Source organism: Pelodiscus sinensis, unplaced genomic scaffold (genome assembly GCF_049634645.1).
Source record: "Pelodiscus sinensis isolate JC-2024 unplaced genomic scaffold, ASM4963464v1 ctg83, whole genome shotgun sequence".
In the NCBI taxonomy this organism is placed as follows: Eukaryota; Metazoa; Chordata; order Testudines; family Trionychidae; genus Pelodiscus; species Pelodiscus sinensis.
The window spans coordinates 92761-119745 of NW_027465848.1; the positions used below are offsets into that span (position 1 = coordinate 92761).

General features: G+C 50.5%; 1 protein-coding gene across 4 annotated transcripts in view; it reads left to right on the top strand.

Moving 5' to 3' along the window:
• ELP1 (elongator acetyltransferase complex subunit 1) overlaps window positions 1–26985 on the top strand; it is an 81470-nt gene that overhangs the window by 37414 nt on the left and 17071 nt on the right. For all 4 annotated transcript variants that reach the window (XM_075914990.1, XM_075914991.1, XM_075914988.1 and 1 more), the window contains exons 16-31: window positions 2380–2433; window positions 2534–2639; window positions 3575–3690; window positions 6579–6652; window positions 8953–9031; window positions 9870–9949; window positions 11186–11323; window positions 12353–12438; window positions 13098–13252; window positions 14843–14966; window positions 15832–15929; window positions 16558–16759; window positions 18569–18630; window positions 24182–24244; window positions 24337–24397; window positions 25209–25322. In XM_075914990.1, the coding sequence (XP_075771105.1) occupies window positions 2380–2433; window positions 2534–2639; window positions 3575–3690; window positions 6579–6652; window positions 8953–9031; window positions 9870–9949; window positions 11186–11323; window positions 12353–12438; window positions 13098–13252; window positions 14843–14966; window positions 15832–15929; window positions 16558–16759; window positions 18569–18630; window positions 24182–24244; window positions 24337–24397; window positions 25209–25322 (1612 nt within the window). The remainder of the gene's footprint in view (window positions 1–2379; window positions 2434–2533; window positions 2640–3574; window positions 3691–6578; window positions 6653–8952; window positions 9032–9869; window positions 9950–11185; window positions 11324–12352; window positions 12439–13097; window positions 13253–14842; window positions 14967–15831; window positions 15930–16557; window positions 16760–18568; window positions 18631–24181; window positions 24245–24336; window positions 24398–25208; window positions 25323–26985) is intronic.

The window sequence follows — 26985 nt, forward strand, 5'->3', positions numbered from 1 at the left end:
TTTCCTAATGTTCAACCTAAACCTCCTTTACTGCAATTTAAGCCCATTGCTGCTTGTCCTATCATCAAGACCAAGGAGAACAATTGTCCCCCCTCCTCCCTGTAACACCCTTTTAGACACCTGAAAACTGCTATCATGTGCCCTCGGTCTTCTCTTTTCTAAACTAAACAAGCCTAATTCCTTCAGCCTTGCCTCATAGCTCGTGTTTTCAAGACCTTTAATTGTTTTGTTGCTCGTCTCTGGACCTTCTCCAATTTCTCCACATCTTTCTTGAAATGTGGTACCCAGAACTGGACACAGCACTCCAATTGAGGCCTAATCAGTGCAGAGTAGAGTGGAAGAATGACCTCTCGTGTCTTGCTCACAACACTCCTATTAAGGGATCCCAGAATCATGTTTGCTTGTTTTGCAACAGTGTCACACTGTTGACTCATATGTAGTTTGTGGTAAGTTTTTTCAGAATGGAGAGAGGTAACTGGTGTCCCCCAAGGGTCTGTTCTGGGACCAATCCTATTCAATTTACTTATAAATGATCTGGAGAAAGGGGGAAACAGTAATGTGGCAAAATTAGCAGACAATACTAAACTGCCCAAGATTAAGACCAAAGCAGACTGTGAAGAGCGTCAAAAAGATCTCCCCGAACTACGTGACTGGACAACACGATGGCGATGAAATGTACCGTTGATAGATGTGAAGTGATGCACATTGGAAAACATAACCCCAGCTAGACAGACAATGTGAGGGAGACTCATTTGGCTACAACTACTCGAGAGAGATCTTGGAGTCATTCCAGATAGTTCTGTGAAAGCATCCGGTCCGTGTGCAGGGGCAGTCAAAGAAGCAAACAGCATGTTAGAATCATTACAAAAGGGACAGAGAAGAAGACAGAAAACATCTTGCTGCCCCTGTGTAAAACGATGGTACACCCCCATCTTGAATAGTGCGTACAGATGTGGTGGTCTCATCTCAAAAAAGATCTCTTGGCATTGGAAAAGGTTCAGAAAAGGGCAACAAAAACAATTAGGGTTTTGGAACGGGTCCCATATGAAGAGAGCTCTAAGACTGGTACTTTTCAGGTTAGAAAAGAAGAGAATAAGGTGGAGTATATGATAGAGGTCTATAAAATCTTGAGTGGTGTGGAAAAAGGAAATAAGGAAAAGTGATTTACTTGTTCCCATAACATAAGAACTAAGGGTCACCAAATGAAATTAATAGGCTGCTGGTTTAATACAGACAAAAGGAAGTTTTTCTTCATGCAGCACACAGTCAACCTGTGGAACTCCTTGCCAGAGGATATTGTGAATAGGGATTTAATAGTGTAGTCGATTAACCAATAAGCAAAAGCTTATAGGTTAATGCTATAGACTGCACACATTTCCTCCCCCCCTTGGCAGTACATTTTTTAGCGGCTGGCCAGCAGCCCAGCTCAGTCCTGGCTCGTGCCAGGTCCGGGACCTACTCCTGCTGCATCTCTGCATTTCAAGTGTATTAGGAGCCAGGCAGGCAGGCAGCCCGGCTCAGTCCTGGCTCGCACTGGGTCCAGGAGCTCAGCGCCCCCTCCACCCTGGACAGGAGCTGCTGTCACAGAGGCAGCAGCGCAGGGTATCAGAGACAGCACTGCAAGGTGACAGGTAGCTGGGCCACAAGGAAAGCTGGTTTTTAACTGGCTCCCCTCACAGATCAGCTCCTGCCTAGCACCCCACACTGCTGCCTCTATATCCGAGGCAGCAGCATGGGGCGGCTGGGGGCTCCTTGGGAGCAGGGCCAGAGCACATTGGCTGCCATCTCCATCCCCGGGGACTATAGAATAGTCGAGTAACCGATAAGAATTCATGAGGTTAATCGACTATTCAATGAACCGATATTTAACATCCCTAGCTGTGAAGATTAGGACTTTAACAGGGTTCAGTAGAGCTAGCTAGATTCATGGAGGTAAAGTCCATCAATGGTGTTAGCCAGGCTGGGTCGGAAAGGTGGCCCTGGCGTCTGTTTGTCGGGAAATGGATGACGGGAGGGATCGCATGAGGATTCCCTGTTGTGTTCCTCCCTCTGGGGCACCTGGCACTGGCCACTGTGGGCAGACAGGACACGGGGCTGGACGGACCTTTGGTCTGGCCGTTCTGATGTGAGAGCCGTGCGCTCGCTCTGCATCCAATCAGTGCTACTGCGCTTTGATCGGCTCACCCCACAAATTCTAAGTACGCAAGCGCAGTTAGCAAAACTGCCCAATTCTGGGAGATTCCTGGTTCCGACAGTCTTGTGACCCATTGAGATGGAGGGCCACTCACTAGCTCAGGGGCATAAGGCAAAGACCCACAACAGTGGTGCCACTAAACCAGGGCTGCAACATATTGTAATTCTCTGTCTTTTTCACTATAGGAGGCCATCTTGGGTCTGACTGATCGATCCCGGTTTTTCATGAATGATGTTGAGGTACCAAAGTTCGTTTTGATGCTGTTTCACTCTGTGAGACTCTCTAATTTCATCTGCTGCTGCTTGTGCTCATCGATTTCTTCCTACTCACTTCCCGCAGGTGGCTTCCAACGTTACCTCATTTGCCACGTCTGAGGAGTTTCTGCTGGTGACCACCCACTCCCACGGCTGCCAGTGTGTGTCTCTGAGGGACACATCGCTGAAAGGTAGACGTTCAAGTATGGGCTGTCCTGTGTAATGGGCCTTACTGATTGCTTCCTAGGCCCCCTGCCCTCATGAGAACCTGGACAGGGCCCCGTGGGGGCCATGGTGCCACGTCCTGAGCATCCAAGTGGCTGCTCCTGCTGGGTGCCGGAGAGCTGCGTGTCCTCTCGTGAGTTGGGACTCGCGGAGCTTTCCATCAAGCTCTGGGAGCGCTCTCCCTCCCTTCCCGGCTCTCCCTAGCGTAGGCGAGAGTTCCTTACTCTCCACAAACTGTCGCTGATCGAGCGCTTGCCATCGCTGTGCCTTGGCCTGCAGAGAGAGCAGAGGGCACTGGGGGCAAGACTAGCCATGCAGGCCACCTGCCTGCCTGACCCCCAGGAGAAGTGGCTGGGGACAGGTGTGGCTGTGCTGGCCGCCTGCTGGGTCCCCAGGAGGCGAAGTAGCTGGGGATAGGACTTCCCATGAGGTTTCCTGCCTGACTCCCACAAGGAGAAGCGGCTAGCGGCTGCACTGACCATGGGGCCTGCCTCTGCCCCAGAGAAGTGGCTAGGGTCAAGACTGGCTGAATGGGCCCGCTGCAGGGGAAGTAGCTGGTTGGCATGAGCCACCTCTTGTCATCTTTGACAGAGGCTTTGCCGTCCCCTGCCAGAAGGAAGCGGAGTGCTCCCAGTGGGGTCCGGTAGGCTGGGAGAGTTGCTTGGAAACCTTGCAGGGCAGCGTCTGACCAGCATCTGGACGTGGGCGGCGTGGGGCTGTGTTGTGCTGATGCGTGGCCCAGTAGGGCTCTGAGTACTAGTACCAGAGGCAGTACTAGAACGTGCCTAGCCATGGGCGGGTTCCCAGGAGGAACTCAGCCAGCACCTTGTGGCTGGATTGGGGAAATGGCGTTGTGTGTAGGGACTTACTGCACTCTTGCTGGTGCCTCTGCTGTTCCCAGATCTGCAGGCGGGCTTCAGCGGCTCCTCTACGCCCAACAACGAGACGCTGCGCAAGGTGGAGCGAGGCTCCCGCATCGTCACCGTTGTACCCCAGGATACGAAGCTCATCCTGCAGGTCAGCTGTTACAGCGCTAGCGTGGGGCCTCCTCGGCACGGGCGAGTGCAGACCCAGCTGTCGAGGTGGGAGGGCGTAGCTTGCTGAGCAAGCCGTTGTCAAGCTTGTGTAACAGCTGCACTTGCTTGGCTGACCGGGAGCTCACCACTCACAGACCTGCTGACCTGTAGATCCTGAGCATGACCGCTCACGCTGCCTCGGAGAGCTCCTGGCAGGAGAGGATCCAGACAGCAGTGAGAGATTTTCCAGTAAATAAGGCTCTAGTGGCTGCTGTGAGTGGTTCTGAAGCACTGCAATAAATCACAGGGCTGGAGGGCAATCTCTTGGTGTATTTTGTCCGCTTTCAGGAGGGCTGAGTGCCCACATTTAGGGCAGGTTTTTCATCCATTGAGATGATGAATCGCCCCCTCTCTCCTGAAAAACCCCTCTGCCATTCTGCTGGGTGCTGAACACTCTTGAATTCCAGTCCCATCTGACTGGGAGGTAGATGGCCTCTTGGCTTCACTTGGATGGAAATGAAACGTTGTGCACCTGCTTTTAGACAGTCTGTTGTGTGTTCCACACACTTTTGCCCATAGCCACTTGCTTTGATATCCTCCATCATGTGTGCTTCATGTGCTCTTGCCCTCCTGTTCTGGTATTTCAAAAAGGGGGATACACAAACATTAGGAAGCTAGTTAAAGGGAAATTAAAAGGAATAGTCACAAGTCAAATATCTGCAGCCTGCATGGAAACTTTAAAAAAACCACATAATACAGGTTCAAATTGTATATATACCCCAAATAAAAAAGTCAAGTCCAAAAAAGTTGCAATGGCTAAACAAGGTGATTCGCGACCAAAAGGTATCTTTTAAAAATAAGCCAAATCTTACTGAGGAAAACAGAAAGAAACGTAAACTCTGGCAAGACAAGGGTAAAAGTATAATTAGACCACAAAAGAATTCAAAGAAAAACTTTGAAAAGACACAAAAAATAACAGCAATATTTTAAAGTACCTCAGAATGGAAGACCTTCAAACAATCCGCTGGGGCCACTGGCTGATCAGGATGCTAAAGGACCTCTCATGGAAGACACAAAGCAAAATGAATTTTCATCCGCCTTCACTGCAGAAGACGCAAGGGAAGGAAGAGTCAGATCTGAGCCATTATTTTTAGGTGTCTGATCTGAGGAACTGTTTCAGATTGAGTCGGTAGAGGAGGTTTTGGAATAAAACCTTGATCAATTGACAAGTGATAAGTGATAACACTGGAGAATGGAGTCCTACCTCATCTTCGGTTTCCTGGCTCTCCAGCAGAGTTCTCTTAAGGGCTGTTACTACACTAGAGAAGGACGCTACTGTGGTTCTCCAGGAGCCAGTCTGCAACCCTCAGAGTGCTCCAGTACCGATGGCCATGCCGCTGCTGGACGTGCAGTCTCCAGTTGGGCTGGAGGTGCTAGCTCTTCGGTATCTCCACGGAGAGGGTTAAATCCTGACAGACATGCTAGGAGTTGCACTCTGTCTCTGGATCCGGCTTCCCCAAGAACTGCTGGTACAGATGACTGACCCCTGCTCCTGACTGCATTGGGCTCCATGGTCAGGACCCGGAGGTTCTGATGGTTCTCTTCATCGCTGGACAAAGCAGTCACTCCATCCTCTCCATCTCCGCTGGACGACCATAGGGAGTCCCAGGAACTACAGCAGAGAGTTGCTAATGACATCCACGTCCCAGTGGTGGACGCCGAGGGTCCGCCGCGATGGCTTCTGGATGCCCTGCAATCTGAGGGGTGGAGTAAGGTGGCCCTCCCATACCAAAACCATCCTGAGCGCTACGGCATCGTAAGCCCCCAGTCTGAAGAGAGCCGACAGGAGACATTTCATCCCTGCCAAGGAGCTGAGTCTGTTCTTCCACCTCTTGGTAGCTAAGGAAAGGGCCAGGCTGCCCTGTCCAAATGGATACTGACTACCAAGGACTCCGAGATTGGCCCTCATGGGGAGAGAGGTCTCCCTGCCTGCAGTTCCATATTGCTAACTGCTGGGCACTGTTAGAGAAATGGGACTTGTATCACTTTTCCAAGCTTGCAGACTTCACTGGCCAGCTCCCCATGCAGGGCCGAGCCCAGTTTAAGCCCTTCAAAAAGGAGACGCGAGGGGCAAAAGCTGCTCTCCAGGACAGTGGATGAAGCAGGCGCGTCTTGCAAAACCTCACGGGCAGGGATTCTTGGCTGCGATTGTCAGGGTTTCCTGGGGAGGTCCAGAACACGCCGGGGCCTCTGCTCTGAGACGTCAAATCACTTGAATGAAAGAGCAGACCAGTCCGTGCTTTCAGCAAAGGACTTGGGATTGACTGACTGGGTATCGAGCCTGCAGCCCAGAGGACACACCAGAGACCATCCTGTAGCCCCTGGCCATCCTCAGCTTGTACATCTTATTGCCATCAGCCAGCTGAGCCGCCACAAAAATGGAAAGGCATTCAGACCCCCTCTTCTGTTGTGACCCCTACCCAAGCCCGGCCAAAGGGCTCGCGGGGCCCAAGGCAGCACGCTGTGTTTGGCTGAGCTGCATGGCCACACAGCCCCCCGTCAGGGCAGCGAGTGAGCGGCCGGATGGGTGGGGCTGGGAGCTGGGCTGTGCGGGGCCCAAGGCAGCCACCTCGCTCGCCTTGCCCAAAGGCCCGGCCTACCTCTACCCATTCCCAGACAGTAAGGGCCACTTTTGATATAGTGGCCAAGACCAGCCTGCCACCACTGATTCCATTCGCCTCTTTTCCTGTGACTTTGGGGGGCACATCCGTGTGAAACCCCCGTTTCTTCACTGGGGACGAGGGGGAGTAGGGGATTGTTGGCCTGGCCATGGCGACCAGGGTCTTAGGTGCACATCTCTTAGATTTATTGCTGGGATTCATTTTTTAGATGCCAAGGGGAAACTTGGAGACTGTTCACCACCGAGCGCTTGTTTTGGCCCAGATTCGGAAGTGGCTGGATCGGTGAGTGTGCTGACGTGTTGCCCAGGCCCGTACGGGGTGATGAGCCCGAGGAGGGGGCATTGTCCCAATAGGATATTGACGGGCATCAGTCTGATGGTAAAGGGGTCTACTCGGAGAGGACTCACGTACCGCAAGTGGAAACAAACCAGTTGTGGCAGTTGGTCATTTCAGTTACTTGCCGTCTGCGAGAAGAGCCCTCCGTGCTCTCTTGTGCTACGTGCCTCCGGGGACATCGAGACTACACGCTTCTTTCCAAAGAGATCATCTAGACCAGTGGTTCTCAACGTGGGCCATATGGCTCCACAGGGGCCGCACCTTACTTCTAGGGGGTCACCCAAACTTAACTGCCAGGCATATGATGAATGAGGCTCAGAAAGGGGCTTTGAGCAAAAAAAGGTTGAGAAACACTGGTCTAGACAGTGTTTCGAAAAAGCCCTGTTTGCAGTCAAAACGCCTTTTTTCGAAAGAGCTCTTTTGAAAAAAGGCATTCTTCCTCATAAAATGAGGTTTTACCGCTGTCAAAAAACCTGCTGCCTTCTTTCAGTTTAATTTCGAAAGAACGCGGTGGCAGTCTAGACGCAGGTGATGTTTTGGGGTTTTTTGGGGGGGATTCCCCAAAAAAGGCCACTTAAAAAAAAAAAAAAACACCCTGTAATCTAGACATAGCCTCAGTCCCTGCTGCAAGGAGTTTGGTAATAAAAGGCCAGACAAGTAAGCAGAGGTTAGGGGAGACAAACAAGCTGGGAGAGATGCCATCTTGTTCCCTCCATATACAGGCAGTCCCCGAGTTACGCGGATCCGACTTATGTCGGATCCGCAGTTACGAACGGGGCCCTTCCTCTCCCTGGTCTCCAGCAGACCAGGGAGAGGAAGCAAAGCGGCGAAACACGCGGCCAGCTAACAGCCCAGACGTGTCTGGGCTGTCAGCTGGCCGCGTGTTCCGCTGCTCTGCTCTGCTCTGCTCTGCTCTGCTCTGCTCTGCTCTGCTCTGCTCCCCCTCCCCCTGGTCTGCAGACCAGGGGGAGGGGGAGCAGAGCAGAGCAGAGCAAAGCCGTGGAGCCCGAGGGCAGCAGGATAGCCACGGCGCGTCTGGGCTGTCCCGCTGCCCGAGTGTTCCGCCGCTTTGCTCCCCGTCCCCCTGGTCTGCAGACCAGGGGGACGGGGAGCTAAGGAGAGCAAAGCCACGGAGCCCAAGGGCAGCAGGATAGCCACGGCGCGTCTGGGCTGTCCTGCTGCCCCCGTGCTCCGCGGCTTTGCTCCGGACGCCTGTGGTACAGCAGCTGGGGCGCTGCCGGTTGGTCCCGTAGCACCGCTCTGGGCGCCACTGGACCAACCCAGCAGCACCCCAGCTGCTCTGCCCCAGGTGTCCCCAAGTCAGCAGCTGCTGAAAATGACCAGTGGCTGACTACAGGAAGCCCCTGCCCCGGGCTTCCTGGAATCAGCCGCTGATCAGTTTCAGCAGCAGCTGACTTGGGGATGCCTGGGGTTCTTAAGTTGAATCTGTATGTAAGTTGGAACTGGCGTCCAGATTCAGCCACTGTTGAAACTGATCAGTTTCAGCAGCGGTTGAATCTGGACGCCAGTTCCGACTTACATACAGATTCAACTTAAGAACAAACCTACAGTCCCTATCTTGCCTGTAATTATAACTTACCCTAGAGGATAAGACTGTCTCGTGGAATAAAACTTTTGTAAATGTCACTGTTCTAATCAAACTGAAAAGTGTCTGAGCCTAGAGACCTTTTCTCAGCCCCGGAACCAAAAAATCTGGAAGAAAAAAATGATTTTGGGTTCAACCTGAAACTGAAATGTTTCAGTTATTCTCTCTGAAATTAAATGATTTATTTTTCTGTTATACTTTTGGGTGTGTTTTCCTTTTATTACTTTTAACAGCTTCTGGCTACATTTCAAAAGGAGAACGATTTTGACTCTCTTTTTTTCTGTATTTGTTTGAAACTACTGAATTTAAGATTTTTTTCTTTGAATAATGAATTTTTGGGCAAATAAACTATTATCGGGAGAAAATTGCACAGCTCTGTCTGTGATCTGTTTATGTCTAAACCCAACTACAACTCTTTCAAACTGGCCTGCCTGCCCCTGGTTAAATGCTAACCCACTGTGATATCTGGCTGGGGCAGAGGAGGAACTAGCATGAGCACAGCCAGCCTGCTGTGCCACAGGGAAGGCAGTGAAAGAGTTAAGCCATAGTCTGGTGTGTGTTCGCCTCCGGCCCTGCGTATATTAGGTGGTAGTGCACACTCCTCTCTAAAAACCTGCTGTATTTTGACCTATCCCAACAGGCTAATGTTTAAAGAAGCATTTGAATGTATGAGGAAGCTGAGAATCAACCTTAACCTTCTTTACGATCACAATCCAAAGGCAAGTCCGAATCGTGCTTGTACATCCCCTTGCATGTTTGCCTGCTTCCTAGGGCGTGTGGGAGGATATTGTGAAGGCCAAGACTATAACAGGGTTCAAAAGACAATTAGATAAACTCATGGAGGATTAGTCCGTCTGTCTGTTAGCCAGGGTGGACGGGGATCTAGCTTCTGTTTGCCACAAGATCAGAAGCTGGGATTGGGCACCGTGGGACGGATCACATGATGATTGCCTGTTGGGTTCATTCCCTTCGGAGCACCTGGATACGGGGCTAGAAGGACCGTTGGTCTCGCACAGCACGACTGTTCTTATATAATCAGTGTCCAGAAAGCTCTGTCAACGCCACTTCAAAATCCCACTGGCCAGTCAGGTGGAAGCTCTTCCGAGTGACAGAGGAGGCTGAAGGCAGCAATGTTAGTGGATCCTAGGCTGCTTGTGTCTGCGAAGTCCTTGATCCTGCAAGCGGATCCGTGTGGCTGGAATCTCAGCAGAGGGGCATGGGTCAATCACATGGATCTGAGTGAAGGGTAGAGCTCCTAGGGCTGTGAAGGTAACTCTGTTCTGTGTCACACTGAACTGGCATTGCCTTGTGCTCTACAGCTGCCATGAGAGCGTGGGGCAGGGGGTTACACAGGTTCCTACGTATGGTACCCAATGCTGTAGAGCTCATACTGCTGGCATGCAAAGCACTGTAGTGTGTGCAAATGGCAAGAGTGAGGTAGCTCCAGTTTAGAGGTGGATATGCCAGTGAGCAAGTTTAACTGACCCTTTGAAGTCGCTTTGCATGTGTCTGTATCCAATAACAGCATCCGCACTGACAGGCTTTCTTTCACTTCAGGTTTTTCTGGAAAATGTGGAAACCTTCATAAAACAAATAGAGTCTGTGAATTACATCAACTTGTTTTTTACCGAGTTGAAGTAAGTATTGTTCTTCGATGAAAGAACAGTAGGGAAATGAAGCCACGGTATCATTCTGGCAGCTGAAGAATCTCCGAGAACCAGAGCGCACTTGCCTGACCAGGCATGCGGTGCTCACGTCCAGCTGCCTGCTCTGTCCAGGCAGAGGGGTTCAGCAGGGTGCACTCACTTACTGGTTTGATTTGGCCAACTAGGGACTTAGTTTGTTTGGTGGTACCAGTTTTCCTGATTTGCTGGGCGAATGCGAATGTTTGAGAACCTCAACAGTGGGATCCGTGGTTGACATACTCTGACGTAGGGCCAGGGTCTCCTGTGGGGAACTGCAGAGCACAATAAGACAACCCTTTTTATCTAAGGTCCATGTCCAGAATTATTGGTCAAGCTCTGGACAAAGGGATTTTTCAAAAGGCTCCGTACAATTTAGGGATGTAAAATCCTGTATAATCAGTTAACTGATTAAACAGGCGGGCAAGTGGCATGGGTGGGGGGCACAGATGAGGGCTTCTCTGACTGGGCTAGGGTGCCCCCTGCCAATGGTAGGCCCAGTGGGGCTGGAGAAGCCTCCTGCCAGTGGTGGCTGGCTAGCTGCTATAGCCCCTCCCCACTAGTTAACTGTAACCAGAAAGTTACCGATTGACCGGTTAACGTCCCTAGTACAATTTGATCTCTGAAAGTCATTGAGAGCAGCTCGTTTGCTCAGCACGTCTGAGAATCAGGCCACTTCTTTAGGTACCTGAACATGGACTGAGGAGTCTCATTTTGCAAATCTCAGCCTTAAGTCTTTATTTGGGAACCTAAACAAATGGCCTAATTTTCTAAAGTGCCAAGCACCCAGCAGCTCAGACTAAGGAATTAGGAAATTAACATGAGGCTCCTCATTTTTTTTTTTTAAAAAAAAGGGGGCCTCTAATTTTCATGCATAGTTACAATAATATCCTGAGCAATCGTCTTCATGTCAGAAGTGTGAGCGCCCTCCTAAATGTTGAAATGGAGTCTGCCTGTTGCCCTGTATCTCTTGGAGAGTGGGCATTTTGGGCTTCCCTGGGAGAGGATGAAAGATTAAAGCATGTGTGTGGACATTGTCCAGATGATGACAGGATAAAGAACAGCACAGGAGAGAGAGAGTACCAGTAATCTTACTGCGGGCATGTTTGTGCATCTGTGTCTTCCTGCCTGAGTGTTTGTGCTGTGCTGTGACTAAGCCAACTGGTATTTACAGTGCATATTGCTTATTAGAGAAGAAGACTTCACAAAGACTATGTACCCATCTCCAGTGAGCAGCAGCGTCCAGCCACAAGAGTATCCTGGGCAGAACAAAGTAGACCTCGTCTGTGATGCGATGAGAGCTGCCATGGAAAACATCAATCCTCAAAAGTAAGTGAACTGCTACCTGCAGATGAGATTAGAACAGTAGCACAGATTCCTTTTTTAAAACTGGCTGAACAACTTAAAAAAATGGTTTCAGAGGGTTTGAAGCTGAGCCATATTTTCTTAAAAGCACTCTGAAAATGTAAGGCTTTTTTGTTATTGAAAACAAGCTTGATAAGTGGAAAAACTGATTTTTTAAAAAAAATAAATTGTATTTTAAACTTTTAACAAAAAATAAAAAAATGTTGAAAGCAGGGGAAATGCTTTGGTGAAAAACATGACTTCAGAAAGGCAGCCATATTTCAAGAATAAACTTTGTTTGGAAAAAAGCTGACCTGCTTTAGTAACTTGCACTCAGCTCTGTTGTCTACAGGTAAAGGCTGATGTAGTGAGGAAGCTACTTCTCTCTTTAATCAAGGCATATCCTCAGAATTTTCACATGCCCAATAACCCAGGGCTCAGCCCAGGCAGGATGTCCCTCTTGGTGTGTTCCTCACCGTTTTTTTTTTTTTTTTTTCTTTTTAAATAAACTAAAATCCCAACCCTTCCGTTAAATCAAAAACTGCACTAAAATATTCAATAGAACGTAAAAATATAATAGGACTTCAGAGTTATGAGCACCTTGGGAATTGAGGTTTGTGACTCTGAAATGTTTGTAACTCAGCAGCGCTCTGGCTGTTCTTTCAGAAGTTAAGAACTCAACATTGACTTAATACATCTTTGAAACTTTACTGTGCATAAGAAAATACTGCATTTAAACAACTTAATTTAAATGAAATAAACACAGAAAGCTTCTTTAATCTTGTCAGTTCTTCTTTTTAAACTTTCTCTTTATTTTTTTAGTAGTTTGTTTAACATAGTAATGTACTGTATTTTGTTGGGGTTTTTTTGTCTTTGCTGCTGCCTGATTGTGTACATCCAATTCCTGATGAGGCATGTGGTTGCCCGGTCTGTTCATAACTCTGAGGTCCAACTGTAGATTGTTGATCTCCTTCTTATTGGTTTCCTGCTTTGTATCTTGTCACTTTCTCTCAGATACTGTCTTTCAATACTGACATCCCATGTGAAGAAAAGCACCCCAGAACTGGAAATTGCCCTCCAGAAAGTGCAGGAGCTGCGAGGTACGGTGCTCTCAGAAAGTTGGCAAGAAAAGGACATCTCACCTGCAGGGAGTCTGTGGTCGTGCTGAGTTAATAGTGTTATTTACCCTGTTTTTTTTACTTTGAGCAACAAAAATTTGTTCGGGCCTCTCAAAGTTCCATTCAGAGTCTCTGAAGTTGGCTGTCACGATGAAGTATCACTAGATAGCACAGAAGAGAGAGATGCACACAGTTCCTATTGCCATGGCTCAGCAGTCGGGGTTGGTCGGTCATGTCACTGAGCCATGGAGTGTTTTCGCTGTCTCCATCAGCTCTGTTTTTGGCACACGTGTACTGCGCGCCCCATGCCTTTCATTGGTCTCAGCATGGCACGCTTGGCTCTCATTCTGCAGAGATATGAGCAGGATGCAAGTTGTATTGTCCCTTGGTTCAGGCCAGGCCTGAGGACTGCCAAGCTGCCATGCAAGTTGTATGTGAAGAGCTGAGGCAGGCATTCCCCGCACCCCCTCTTTCAAGCACAAGACAAACTGAATCAGTAGAGCAGGGGAACTGCCAGTCTGCCTGTGAAGTCAGAGTACATCCTTAGCAAGCTAAAGGAACGTGCATTCTCGTGGTGTGCCTGGAGCTCCGGGAACAGCCTTCGATGGGCGCAAGTGATTTTGATGCTCTGTTTCCCACAGTGACAGAGGCTGTTTCACCAGCGGCTGAGGGGGTGACTGCAGAGGCGGCGCTGAAGTACCTGCTCTTCCTGGTGGACGTCAATGAACTGTATGATCACTCCCTGGGCACATACGACTTTGACCTGGTTGTCATGGTGGCAGAGAAGTCTCAGAAGGTCATTGTTATGTTACTTGTTCTTGACAAATCAGAATGACCAGTCTCAAAGGTGTGTGTCTCGACACTTTTCCAGATTATAAATCTGTACCAGACACGCATCTTCCAGCCCTCTGTCCTAAAATCCATGCACCCCCCACAGGTCAGCCTCTCTGCCCCTCCCTGTCTCAGCCCTGTCTGAGAAAACACCCACTCAGGTTTGCTGAGGCAAAGGTGCCCTGTGCTTACAGTGCAGGTTCCATGGCTGCTAACCTTGTGCTACTGCTTGGGGTGTGTTTCTGGAAAGAGTTGTAGAAAACTTTGGCTTTCCACTTCTGTGCTCCTGAGATGATGAGGTACGTGGTGTGCAGTGACCTCAGCTGACTGAAAAGATGTGTGCACATGAATTTTCCAGGTCAGTTTTGTTTAGGAGAGGCTCTCCGTGGGATACCCATCCAGCTCAAGACTCTGTTTTTGAACTGGCTGGTACTTCACAGAGATCCTCAACTTCATGATAGAAGCTGCTAGTGGCCCTCAAGTAAAAACTGTTCTTGGTGTTAGGGTTTCTCCCTAACCATTAAGGGGAGAAACATGTTTTTAAAATGCAATTTGAGATTCTGGAATATCCATTTGCTGGCAGAAAGTTGGGTGGAACAGAGAAGGAAACAGGTCTGATAATTTTTGCTGTCCTGACAACATCAAACACAACTATAAACTGAAAAATTGAAAATAGAGCCCCTCCTTAGCCTGCTCTAGACATGCTGTGAAAATCCAAATGGGAATTGATTTTCAGATCTCAAAGCAAGTAATGAACTAGCTAGAAGAGCCCAAACCAGTGGCTTTCAACCAGAGGTATCTCAGCTCATCTAGGTATTTGCCTAGTTTTCCAACAGTCTGCATAAAAAGCCACTAACAAAGTCAGTGTTAAAGACACTAAAATGTCATGCAGACAATGACTTAATATTGCCCTGTATACTGAAATGTAAGTACAATATTTATATTCCAGTCCATTTCTTTTATAATGAGATGGTCAAAATGAGAAAATAAGCCATTTTTCAGTTCTAGTGTGCTATGACACACTTGTATTTTTGTCTGATTTTGTAAGCAAGTAGCTCTGAGTGTTTGCTGAAGACCATTCCATGTTCAGTATGTGTGCTCACCACATGCACTAGCAACACCTCTTATACTGCGCCAGATGGGTGCCAGAACTGGTCCCCTCCGGATACCACGGAGGGAAAACACGGCACCTATGCATGTGGTAAGCACGAACGCCTGACATGGAATTGACGTGAGCAGTCTAGGGAAAGAATAGCAGCTCTTCTTGAAGAACACCAGCTACGTGAAAGGCAACTGGTGTTTTTTAAGTGAGCTGAAGCTTGGGCACATCCATGACAATTCAGACTCCTGACAAGGGGTACAGTCGTCTGGAGAATTGAGTCTCTGCTGCCAGCTTTCCAAAGAGACTGATCCTAGTAATCCTCAAGCTCTAGTAGATTTGATTGCGTGTTCCAGCTCTCTTTGCTGATTCTGGTCTGCACGTTGGGTGAGATGAAGTTGCAAGTGCATAGTTTGACACAGACGAGGCAATGCAGTTATCTGATGTGCTTTGCAGGACCCTAAGGAGTACCTGCCATTCTTAAACACCCTCCGGAAAATGGAAACCAACTATCAGTGCTACACTATAGACAAGTACTTGAAAAGGTACAAGAAGGCGCTCTGCCACCTCAGCAAATGTGGTAAGTGCCCTGCAGGCATTGTGTCTCTGGACATCTCTCTCTGTCATCGCACTTCCGTCTATAGACTCGGGATAAAAAGTAAACGTGTCACAGGAAGCCAGTGTAGGATCCTTGTTTGTGGTGTTGCTGTTGCATGGATTCGCTCCGTTACTTGATTTTACACCTTCATTTGCACCAACTCTTTTTTTATGGGAAGCTCTTTTGCTGATGCACAAAAAATGGCTCATAAAGCAAGTTGATGATTAGGGTCTGCAGAGATGCCATTGTGTGTCTGACCCATGTTGGCACGTTCATTACTTCCCGTGTCTGGAATGTCTCCTTTCACTTCATCATTGTTCAGGGTGTGGCCAGCAGACAATCCTGGCCCCCTCAGCACAGTTCCTAAGGGCTGCGGTGGGGCCAGGCACGCGTCCCGTGTCCCAGCGGAGCTAAGGTGTAGCTCAGCGACTGATATTCAGCTCTCGGGGCTCAGGAGCCAAATTTGCCATCAGCACAGGAGTGTGAACTCATTACTCCGCTTCTGTAGTCCTAGAGATTCGTATTTAAACCTTGTGACGGGGACGTCGTTAGCTTATATTTACCTACATCTTACTGGCAGCAGAATGACTGGCCAAGTATTATTTTATCAACCACCACCGGTGAATACCAGAGTAAACGCATGCTGGTAAGTCAGTGTTTGTGTCGGGCCACAGCAGACACGTTCAGGAGCCCGCTGTGACTTGGGACCTCCGTCTGACTGCCCACGGGTAGTTGGTCGGTTGTGCCATGGCCCCAGAGCTGAGCCAGCCAGTCTGTCCCACAGCATGTCGTGTGCTCTCCTGTGCTGTGCCGGTACCACTGGAGGACAGGGAATTGCTTCCCCCAGGTCCGGAGCACTTCTCTGAATTTCTGAACTTGGTGAAGGATCAGAATTTGTACAGCGAAGCCCTGAAGCTGTATCCGCCTGACAGCCCAGAACATGAGGTGTGTGAGATGTGCGGTGACCCCACGGGGATGGGGGGGGCTGCTGTGCTCGTCAAGTGCTGGCCTCTGTTGACTGCCCGGAGTTCCTAGGGAATGCCTGTTCTCTGCACTGCACTTCCAGACTCTTCTAGTCTCTTGCTTAATGGTGAACTGCAGCTGGGGTGGGGGAGGAGATGTTCATAACGAGAAGTGTCTGCAGTGCTCACTGTCCCCAGCCCCCATTCGCAGGTTCCAGTCCTATGCAGCACTGGCCGGTGTCGGTTCCCTGAGAGGTGAGCCTCTCTCCCATTGGCGCTGTGAACTCACCATGCAGCTTGTGTGATAACTGACGTGTCATGGGCAGAAAGAGAGAGCAGCTGCCCTGCATCCAAGCATAGGGTCCCTCGTGGGGCCTTGCCATGGTGAGCTGTGCAGCCCCAGGCGGTAGAGCCTCGTATGCCATGTGCACACCTGCGTGTTCTTGTCACGTGCTTGTGCCCTGGGACATTGGCCAGGGCCATCTCTGAGCCCAGAGAGCGAGAGCCTGGGCCAGCGACTGCCATTAGCTAAACCAGGACCGATTTCCTTGACTCCTCTTTCCTCGGGCTGCTGGTGACTCCAGTCACACTGTTTGGTCTGACTCCCACAGGCTGTCGGCAGTGCCTTTGGGGAACACTTGAGCCAGAAGCATCTTTATGAGCAGGCCGGACTGATTTTTGCCCGCTGTGGTGCGTTTGAGAGAGCCCTCGATGCCTTTGTGAGCAGTGGCAGCTGGCAGCAGGCCCTCTGCATGGCCTCTCGTCTTGGTTACACCGCAGATCAGCTAGCTGGCCTTGCCAGGGGCTTGGCAGGTAAGAGTCAGCGGGAGAGCAAAGCACAGGTGGCCAGCGGGAGTCGTGGGTGCAGTGTGGAGTCTACTGACACTTCACTGGAACGGCAGCCTTTTGGCAGCAGATTTTTCAGAGGCCTCAGTCCGCGGGGAAGAGGTCTGAGTGTGGAGCTGAAATATTGCTGGGAGGTTCCTGTGTATCCTTACACAGGCATAGTGTGCTGAGATGCCGGGAAGGCAGGGAATTCATTGCACAAGCCAGGGCCCTCGTGAGGGAGAGCCCATGAAAGCTCCACCAGCCTGCAGGAAGCAGACCCAGCAAGCTGGCTCCTGTCTCCTCTGTGGGGAGGTGAACTTCTCACGCTCTGCCAAAGCCACTTGCTCACACAGGTCTGCAGCAGTGACGCCCGTGTCTGGCTCAGGGTTTATCTCCACCCACAGGGCTGCTCGTGAGAGGACAGACTCCGGGCTCTGGAGCACAGCTTCCCAGAGTGTCGGGCATATCCTTGGGGGGTGTAGGACAGCCAGTGGGGCGGCGGGGCCTGGCCAGCCCCGTGCAGGTGGGGACGGAGTGCCACAAGCCCTGCTCCAGCCCCAGCATTGGTCACTGGCCATGACTCCTTTCCTTGCCCAGAGCTGAGGTTGGGGGCAAGGCTCCAGCGCCAGCTGTGGCCCCACTCCTGACTCAGAGGGAGGGGAGGCTGTGAACAGGGCGAAAGGGGGATTGGGCAATGAAAAGTTTGGGGACCGCTGGTCTAGAAATTGCCCCACTAACCCATCAGTGAGTCCAATGGTCCCAGTACAATCTGTTCCTCTCTTCCCCACTCTGTGACCAGAACGACCCCCTTGCAAACCTCCCCCCTCCAGGCGTTGTGATTCAGAGGGTTGGCTCCAGCAGGGCAGTTGGCTTCCTGGAAACTCCTGGCTCCTGCTGTCTGGTTGCTTGCTCAGTCTGGCAGACAAGGTCCGGCAGATCCAGCAGTGGGAAGACGGATCTGGATCTATGGGTTCCCAAACTGGGGGGGCGTGAAGAAATCCCGGGGGGGTGCGAGGCGACCCAGCCCCCCACACACCCGTCATCCCACCCCACGTTTTGCTGCTATTTGTTTAGGGGGGGGCATGAGGGTTTCTCAGGAATCGAAAAGGGGGCGTGATGCCGAAGAGTTTGGGAACCACTGCCTAGTCAGATGGGGAGGAAGGTGTGAATCGTTAACAGGGAGGGGAATTAGCCCCTGGGGCAGGATTCTTTCCATAGATTACCATCAGCTAATCTGACTTCCTTACCCAGAGTCATGCTGCATTTCCCATCCCTGGCAGCCGCAGCACTAGCACCTGGGCTCAGGAGACCTTGCTTCTAGTCCGTGTTCTGCCCCGACCTGGAGGCAAGCCTGGGAAAGACATTGCTCATCTTCTCCTGGGGCCCTGTCTCAGACGGCCCCCTGGGCGCTCCAGTCCTGGGCGTGATTAGCAAGGAAGAAGCTGCTGGGGAATCGGCCTTCATGCCTGTGTGGTCTTGGCGCTGAGCTCTCGCTGAGCAGAGAAGGGGCGGCTGTCCTGAGACGCCCTGCCGGCAGCGGGAAGGCTGGGCAAGTTCTGCAGGGGCAAGATCTGTAAAGTCTGGCTCAAGTTTAAATAAAAGAAACTCCCTCTCCCCAGCATTAGGAGATGGGAGAGGAACGGGTGGAGGAGTTCGTATTAGTGGATGCCGTGGACAGACACCCCGGGTCCATTATCCCCAACGGTGGGGATCCTCCACTTCTAGATTAGGTGTCTTGTGTGGACCCCAACTCCAGCTCTTCCTGAAATGCCGAATTCTGTCCTTCTCCTGTAGGAAAGCTCGTTGAACAGAGGAAACATGCCGAGGCAGCCGTACTCCTGGAGCAGTACGCACAGGTACTGTGCACCTGGCGCCGTTTCCCCTCTGCCGTTCCTCAGACCTGATCGCTCTACTCGGGCCTGTGTCCCTTCACTGCTCGCGTTGATCCCTTGACAGAAGGATTAACCTGGAGTTGCAGGGGGAGGGGTGAGCCAACTCTAGCCTGGCCGCCCAAGTACTGTCCTGGCCTTCTCCCGGGGAACACGTTCCTGCCAGTGTTGGCCTGCACTCTGGTATTCCAGTTGTCGCACTGCCCTCATTCTGTGTGCGCTCCAGTCTGACTAGTTGGTTCTTAGAGCACAAGTCCTGGGAGTGTGGAGACCTAAATTGAAATCCTAGCACTGCCACATGCTTGACATTTGCCTTTCTGCGTCTATTTCCCCACATGTAAAATGGTGATTTGAGTAAAGCTCCACAGGAATTTGGAGAAAAGTGGGTAACTAATCAGGCCTGTGCGCAGGAACGTGCATGCGAGCGCATGTTTTTTTGGGGTAATTGACACACACACACCCCCATGGTCGCCCGAGTAAGCGTGCTTTGGAGAGGAGTCTAAGGGGGTGATATGATAGAGGTTAATATAATCATGACAGGTATGGAGAAAGTGAATAAGGAAAAGTTCATATTCTTGTTCCCATAACATAAGAACTAGGGGTCACCAAATTAAATTAATAAGTAGCAAGTATAAAACAAAGTTTTTCTTTATACAGCACATAGTCAGTCTGTGGAACTCCTTGCCAGAGGATTTTGTGAAGACCAGGACTTTAACAGGGTTCAAAAAAGAACTAGATACATTCATAGAGGTTAGGTCCATCAATACTTATTAGCCAGGATGCCTAGGAATGGTGCCCCTGAGCCTCTGTTTGTCAGAAGCTGGGAATGAGTGACCATGGAGGGGTCACTTGAGTCCCTGTTCTGTTTACTTCTGGAGCAACTGGCCGTGGCCACGGTCGGCAGACAGAACACTGGACTAGATGGATCTTTGGTCTGACCCAGTACGGCCATTCTTAAGCTCTAAAGAGAGTGGGGAGTAGGATGAAATTCAGTGGTATAAAGTGCAAAATTATGCGCTTATGTTCTAATAAGGAGAGTTTCTGTTACAAACTGGGGCCTCATCAGTTGAAGGTGATAGCAGAGAAGAGAAAGCTGGAAGCGTTGATCACAGGATGGCTAGGGTCCTAGGATGTGACAGGTGAGTCATTTCTAACGGCCAGGGCTCGACAGATTAGGCAATCCACTCGCCCGTGGCGAGTAGATTTTAGCCCGGTGGGGCTGCGCAGTGTGCAGCGTGCGCTTTGTGTGGCTGGCGAGCCACTTGGCAAGCCCTGCTAATGGCCATACCAAATTACTACACTATGTACTATACTGTATAAAATATCTTAAATACTGTGTACCATTGTTTTCACCCCTGTTCAAGAATTTCAATAGAAATAGGTGCAGAGAAGAGTTACTAGGATGACTGGGGAAAGGAGGATCTGCCTTATGAGAGGAGACTGGAAAAGTTGGGCTTGTTCAGTCTATCGAAAAAGAAGGCTGAGAGGGGATATTGCTCCTCACTATAAATAAGATAAATACCAGGGAGGGTGAAGAGCTATGTATGCCAAAGAATAATTTGTGCGCAAGAACAAATGGATTTGAACTGGCCATGAACAAATGTTGGCTGGAAATTAGAAAGTTTCTCGCCATCAGAGGGGTGAGATTCATGCAATAAGAGTTGTGAGGACAAAGAATTGAATTTCGAGAGATGGACACATTTCTGAGTGTAGTTGTAGGAGGGGGTTGCTTGTGATGGGAGCAGGCAAGCTGTACCTGTCCTGGGTCTCACTTTATATCCTAGCTCCCTACAAGTTCATGCTTCAGGTTTTCAGAGAGCTACTTGCAGGGTCAGGAAGGGAATATTCTGTGGGGTGGTGTTTTTGTTTTAAAAATCTTCATCCCGGCACCAGGAATAGCCATGGCTGGAAATGGGATATGGGACAGGAAGACCAGGCCTCTAAGGCCTTGCTCACATGCCCACCACATGTTAGTCCAGGTGAAATTTCCCCCAGTCAGACTGGCAGTGACCTCAGAGGCCTTACGCTGCAGGGAGGGTGCGGGCCACTCACTGGGCTTATCTGGGTATTTCTCAGTCATTTCCCTGCCACCATGAGGGTCTCCAGCGCGCTGGTGGTCCTCAGTCTCGCCTGCGCCACGTACTAGTTGAGCCTTCTGTAAAGGTAGTGCTTGGGGTAACTCCGGCTGTAGGGCCAGGGTGCTGGTGTTCTGTGACATGCAGGAGGTTCGATGAGATTAGTGGGTTTCAAACGTATTTGATTGGCCCCCCCTTGTGTCTGTGGTCGTTTATGCCCCTCAGATGCTGTGAAGGCAGCCCAGCAGCAGCAGCACACAAAGAAGGTTGGCACTGTGAACATGGAGAGCTGTCAGTGTCACTTCAGTTCCCAGCAGACTCGATGCCCCGTTGCCACGCTGGTGCTGTTGCTGCTGCCCCGGGAAGCTGGCAGCCCCCAGAGAGCAGCAAGGTGGGGGACTGGCAGAAGAATGGGGAAGAAGGCCAGTCTGAATCCAAATGGCAGGGCTCTGGCTTCCCCTGGGGGTCCACCTTCCAGGCTTCTGCAGGGCACCGTTCCCAGGAGCTGGCAGCCGGAGCTCTTGAAAAGAAGAGTCTCCTTGGCCAGGCCTGCCCCGACCTGAGAGCCCCTGGACTAGATACTTTGGTGGCCCCTTCTAGCGCGGCACTCTCCACTTCCATCCCCTCCAGCAGAAGGGGAAACTGAACGCGTCTCCCCATCCCAAGTGAGCCATGGTCCCGTATTTTCAGGTCCGTGCTGCCAAGGCTTAAGCAGGAGTGCGCAATAATTGTTAATGGGGCCACGCCAAGGTTTTGGCAAGTGGCCAAGGCCCACGCTTCAGTGGAGGGGTGCACAGTCTGGGCTGGAGGTTGTGTGCAGAAGAGAACTGGAGACAGGGGCCAGGGGTGCAGGAGGGGATGTGGGGTCTGAGGCAGTTCGGGTGAAGGGGGGGGATGTGGTCTTGGGGTGCAGGGTTCAGTAGGGGGATGGGTGCAGGAGGGGATGTGGGGTCTGAGGCAGTTCGGGTGAAGGGGGGGCTGTGGTCTTGGGGTGCAGGGTTCAGTAGGGGCCTGGGGTGCAGGAGGGGATGTGGGGTCTGAGGCAGTTCGGGTGAAGGGGGGGCTGTGGTCTTGGGGTGCAGGGTTCAGGGGTTCAGTAGGGGCCTGGGGTGCAGGAGGGGATGTGGGGTCTGAGGCAGTTCGGGTGAAGGGGGGGCTGTGGTCTTGGGGTGCAGGGTTCAGTAGGGGGATGGGTGCAGGAGAGGATTTTGGCCTGGGAGACGGGCTTTAGAAGGGGGTGCAAGCTCTGGGAGGAAGGTGTGACCTGGGCGACGGTGAAAAGGGGGTACAGAAGGTTTGGGTGGTGGCCTGGGGCAGGAAGTCGGAGGGGCTGGGGTGCCAGAGGCAGGCTGAGTCTGGGAGGCGCTTACCTGTAGAAACCCGAGGCAGACTCTGCTGCAGGCTGCTCACTGCTCCACGTGGCTCCCCCTTGCACCCCGAGAGGGAGGGAGAAGGCTTTCCACACTGCCTCTGCTCCCAGCAAAAATTCTCAGCTCCTGGAAAACTGGCCAATGGGTGCTGAGATCTTTCGCTGGGGGTGGGAACAAAATGAGAAGTCGCCCTCCTCCCTCCCCAGCGTCCAGAGCAGGGAGCAGCTGCCTTTAAAGCGTGAGCTGTTCTCTGCCTGGGGTTCTGGCCAGGTGGCTGCGGGCTGGGTCTGGCAGCCTCTTTCAGGGGCTGTCCCCTGGCATGGGGCATGGCCTGTGCTCTACCCTGGAGAGGGACGAGCTGGCAGGCAGTGGCTGCTCTCCCGAGTGTGAGCCGCTGCGCCCGATTCCCCAGGCTGCTGAAGGTCATGCAGTGACAGGGCTCCTGACAGCTCCCCTCTGCTGCCCCAGGGACTGGCTCCAGCATTGCCCGTGTCTCCCGCCTCCCTCTGCCCACCCAGCCTTTCTTTGCCCCCAGGAGCAAGGCCATGGGCGAGGGATCAGCTCCAGCCATTGACTGGCCAGAGCATGGGGGAGGGAGGCTCAGGCAGTGTGCCACTCAGCTTCCCCCCCGGCTGGCCAGAATCGGGACTATAGAGGACCATTGGGGGTGCGTTCGCACCCGTCACACGCACGCCGTGTACGTGGCTTCTAACACTGTCTGCTGACGGGGGAGCTATAGAGTGCTGCTAATGGTGATGGCTTGATCTTGTTTGAAACTGAGCCTGCGATGACGATACACTGTGTCCTCCGCCAAACAGCTGTTACCGTCAACATTTTTTTCACACTGTCCTGCATGTAAGCCAACCCAAGCAGATGCAAGTGGCAGCATGGCACCGGCTAATGAAGAGGCCCCCAGGTTTCTTTAGACTCTAGAGTTTGGATTGTCATACCTTTAGGGCTGTCAGTTAGTGGGCATTAACGCCTGCAATTAATGCAGGGCAGAATCAATGTGTTAAAAAACGTAACTCGCGTTAATCGCAGAGGTCAGTAAACTAGCAAGAGCTGCTCCAGAGATCGTGTCTGGTAAGGCGCAGTGATGCAAACCGCACAGGGGGCGCACGGAAAAACAAAGCAGCCAGAAAGGGGGGAAAACTGAAGCCCTGGTTCCAGTTCCAGCTCCAGCGGAGAAGTAAACAAAGTAAAAACCCTGATACCCGTCCCTCTCCCCTCCCAGGGGACCACATTTTGTAAAACAAAACAGCCTGGGGGGGCAGCTTGCTGAAACTGTCCCTCTTCTCCCCTCCCCCCCGCCCCCACCACAACAAGTCTGTGTTTAATTGAAATTAGTATATTAGGATGTAGAAAACATCACAAATATTTAAATAGACAGTATTCTTATTATTGTTTTAGTGTGACAATTGCGATTCTTTTTTTAATTGCTTGCCAGCCCTAGATACTTTCAGTTCTGCCTGCACTCGTTCTTGCTAGCTTGTTCGCTCTGTGCATGTCAGATGGGTTCTCTCTCATCGAAGAGGAGATGCTGGCTGAGCAGAAGCTGAGCAGAAGCTATGTGATAGGACACCAAAGCCTGCGGCATGCTTCCAAACGTTTCTGGAGGGGCCTATCACTACAGTTGAGCTGAGTTTGATAAATGTCATTTGGCTGCCAGGAATCCTGAAAGGAAAGTGCCGGGCCTGCTGCTCCGCTAGCTAGTGAAGAACGCTGACGTTGGATGTGTTGCAGGTTCGATCACACTTGTACAGATGTAGACGAGACTTTTGCCCCGTGCTGGAAGGAGCTTGAAACTAGTCTCTCTCCTCACATGCTTGTGGAGCGAGTGTGTGTCCGGGAGTGACGCTGGATTTGGGATGACAGGGAGGCCAGCCGAGGAGAAACTCAACACAACTTTGGGTTCCATTAAAATGTCCCTGTGCTGTAAATACGCTGGATTGGTTCCTGTCGCGCGGGGAGCTGTGCTTGGGAGGTTGCTGTCCAGAAGGCCAGTACCCCATGCCAGAGGTAGTGTGTGACTGTAGTGCAGTAATCATTGCTTCCTTTGTCTCCTTTCCCCAGGACTATGAAGAGGCTGTGCTCCTGCTCATAGAAGGGACATTTTGGGAAGAAGCCTTGAGACTAGTAAGGGCATTCCAAAGTCCTAACTCCTAGAGAGTTCCTAGTGTGAGGCTGTGTGTATCTCCTAGAGAACTCTCCCCTCGCTCTCTCCCCAGATTCACAAGTACAACCGACTAGACATTCTGGAGACCAACGTCAAACCTGCCATCCTAGAAGGTGAGCCCCTCCGTATTGTGAGCGCATAGGGCTCTGCTCGGAATGGAGCCCTGGGGAGAGGGGTGAGACCTGCACTGGCTTTGCCTAGTTACAATGGATGTCTAATCACATCTGACTCTGCTCAGCACAGCTTAACATGCAGCCATGTGACAGGCAGTTCTGACTCCATCTTGCCCTCCTTCAGGTCAGTGGCAAGATTCCCAGACATCAGTGCTGCATGCTGGGACTTGTGTGTGAGGGAGAGTCAGCGGGAAGTAGCAGTGTTGTGGGTTAGCAAAGGGAGTGCATTGCCGGAGCTGAGCGCACAGAAAGTGTGTATCCATGGAGCTCCTCTGCGGAGGAGTTTCGAGGTGTCAGTCTACAGGAGGGCTGGGCTGATTGTTGGAGAACTCTCCTTCCAGTGTTGGGATGGGAGTGAAGTACTCTGTTTTCCGGAAGCGTCGTAATGCAAGGGGGTTAAAGAAGGGCCCATAGTCTGTGGCTACAAGCTTTACAAACAGGAGCTTTGAGTTAGATTTCTAAATCCCAGGCTGGGCACGGGCTGCCTTTAACACTCTGGCTCTGGTAACCTACCTGTATGCTCCTCTTGGCTTTTTTCAAGCTTTGAATTTCTATTACTGTGTGTGGTTCCTGAACAGTTCTAGACCTGCTGTGCTGGGCTGCAGAACACTCACAGCATGTTACAAATACAAACGTGTCGGCACTAGTATTGCTTCCAGAGGGACTTGGAAAAGGGTTTTAAATGTTAGAATGTGCTTATTTATCTTTGGTCTGAACCTAAAACCTCCTTGGTCTCTTTTGCATCCTGCAGCCCAAAGAAATTATTTGGTAATTCTGGATTCTCAGAAAACAACGTTCACTCGCCACAGAAAGCGCCTCCTGGTGGTTCGAGAGTTGAAGGAGCAGGCCCGCCAAGGACTATTGGGTATGTTTCTGGACTGATGCAGCTTCTCTAGAGTCAGTAACTAGTCGTGTCTTAGCAAGTTCCTGAACACACCAGTGAAGTGGTTTTCTCATAGGAACATAAAAATGGCTATAGTGGCTTAGATGAATGATCCTTCTAGCCCAGATCCTGTTTTTCAACAGTGGCCAGTGCCAGGCACTTCAGAGGGAGCAAACAGAATAGGGAAATTATTGAATTATCCATCCCCTCTGGTCCAAGTCTCTGAACTCTAGAAGCCAGGAGCATTAGGAATATATTATCGACCGCCTGACCAGGACAGTGATAGTGACGTTGAAATGCTGAGGGAGATTAGAGAGGCTACCAAAATAAAAAACTCAATAATAATAATAATAATAATAATAGGGGATTTCAATTATCCCCATATTGACTGGGTACATGTCACCTCAGGACAAGATACAGAGATAAAATTTCTCGATGCCTTAAATGACTGCTTCTTGGAACAGCAGGTACAGGAACCCACAAGGGGAGAGGTAATTCTCAATTTAGTCCTGAGTGGAGCACAGGATTGGGTCCAGGAGATAACCGTTACAGGACCGCTTGGGAATAGTGACCATAATATAATAACATTTAAAATTCCTGTGGTGGGAAGAACACCTCAGCAGTCCACCACTCTGGCATTACATTTCAAAAAGGAGATTTATGCAAAAATGAGGAGATTAGTTAAACAGAAATTAAAAGGCACAGTGTCTAGAGTAAAATCCCTGCAAGCTGCATGGAAACTTTTCAAAGATACCATAATAGAGGCCCAACTTAAATGTATACCCCCAAATTAAAAAACACAGTAAGAGACCTGAAAAAGAGCCACCGTGGCTTAACCACCATGTAAAAGAAGCAGTGAGAGATAAAAAGTCATCTTTTAAGAAGTGGAAGTCCAATCCTAGTGAGATAAATAGAAAGGATCATAAACACTGTCAAATCAAGTGTAAAAATGTAATAAGAAAAGCCAAAAAAGATTTTGAGCTAGCCAAAAACTCAAGAAGTAATAGCAAAATGTTTAAGTACATTAGAAGCAGGAAGCCTGCTAAAAAACCAGTAGGGCCCCTGGACAATCGAGATACAAAAGGAGCAATCAAGGACGATAAAGCCATTGCGGAGAAACTAAATGATTTCTTTGCTTCAGTCTTCAAGGCTGAGGATGTTGGGGAGATTCCCAAACCTGCACCGTCCTTTGTGGGGGGTGAATCTGAGGAACTGTCCCGGATGGAAGTGTCATTAGAGGAGGTTTTGGAACAAATTGAAAAACTTAACAGTAACAAATCACCAGGACCGGATGGCATTCATCCAAGGGTTTTGAAAGAAATCAGATGGGAAATGGTGGAACGATTAACTGTGGTTTGTAGCCGATCCTTTAAATCAGTTTCTGTACCCAAGGAGTGGAAGACAGCTAACATTAACGCCAATATTTCAAAAGGGCTCTAGAGGCCACCCTGGCAATTACAGACCAGTAAGTCTAATGTCAGTACCGGGCAAATTAGTCGAAACAATAGTAAAGAATAAAATTGTCAGACACGTAGAAGAACATAATTTGTTGGACAAAAGTCAACATGGTTTCTGTAAAGGGAAATCCTGTCTTACTAATCTATTAGAGTTCTTTGACGGGGTTAACAAACATGGACAAGGGGGA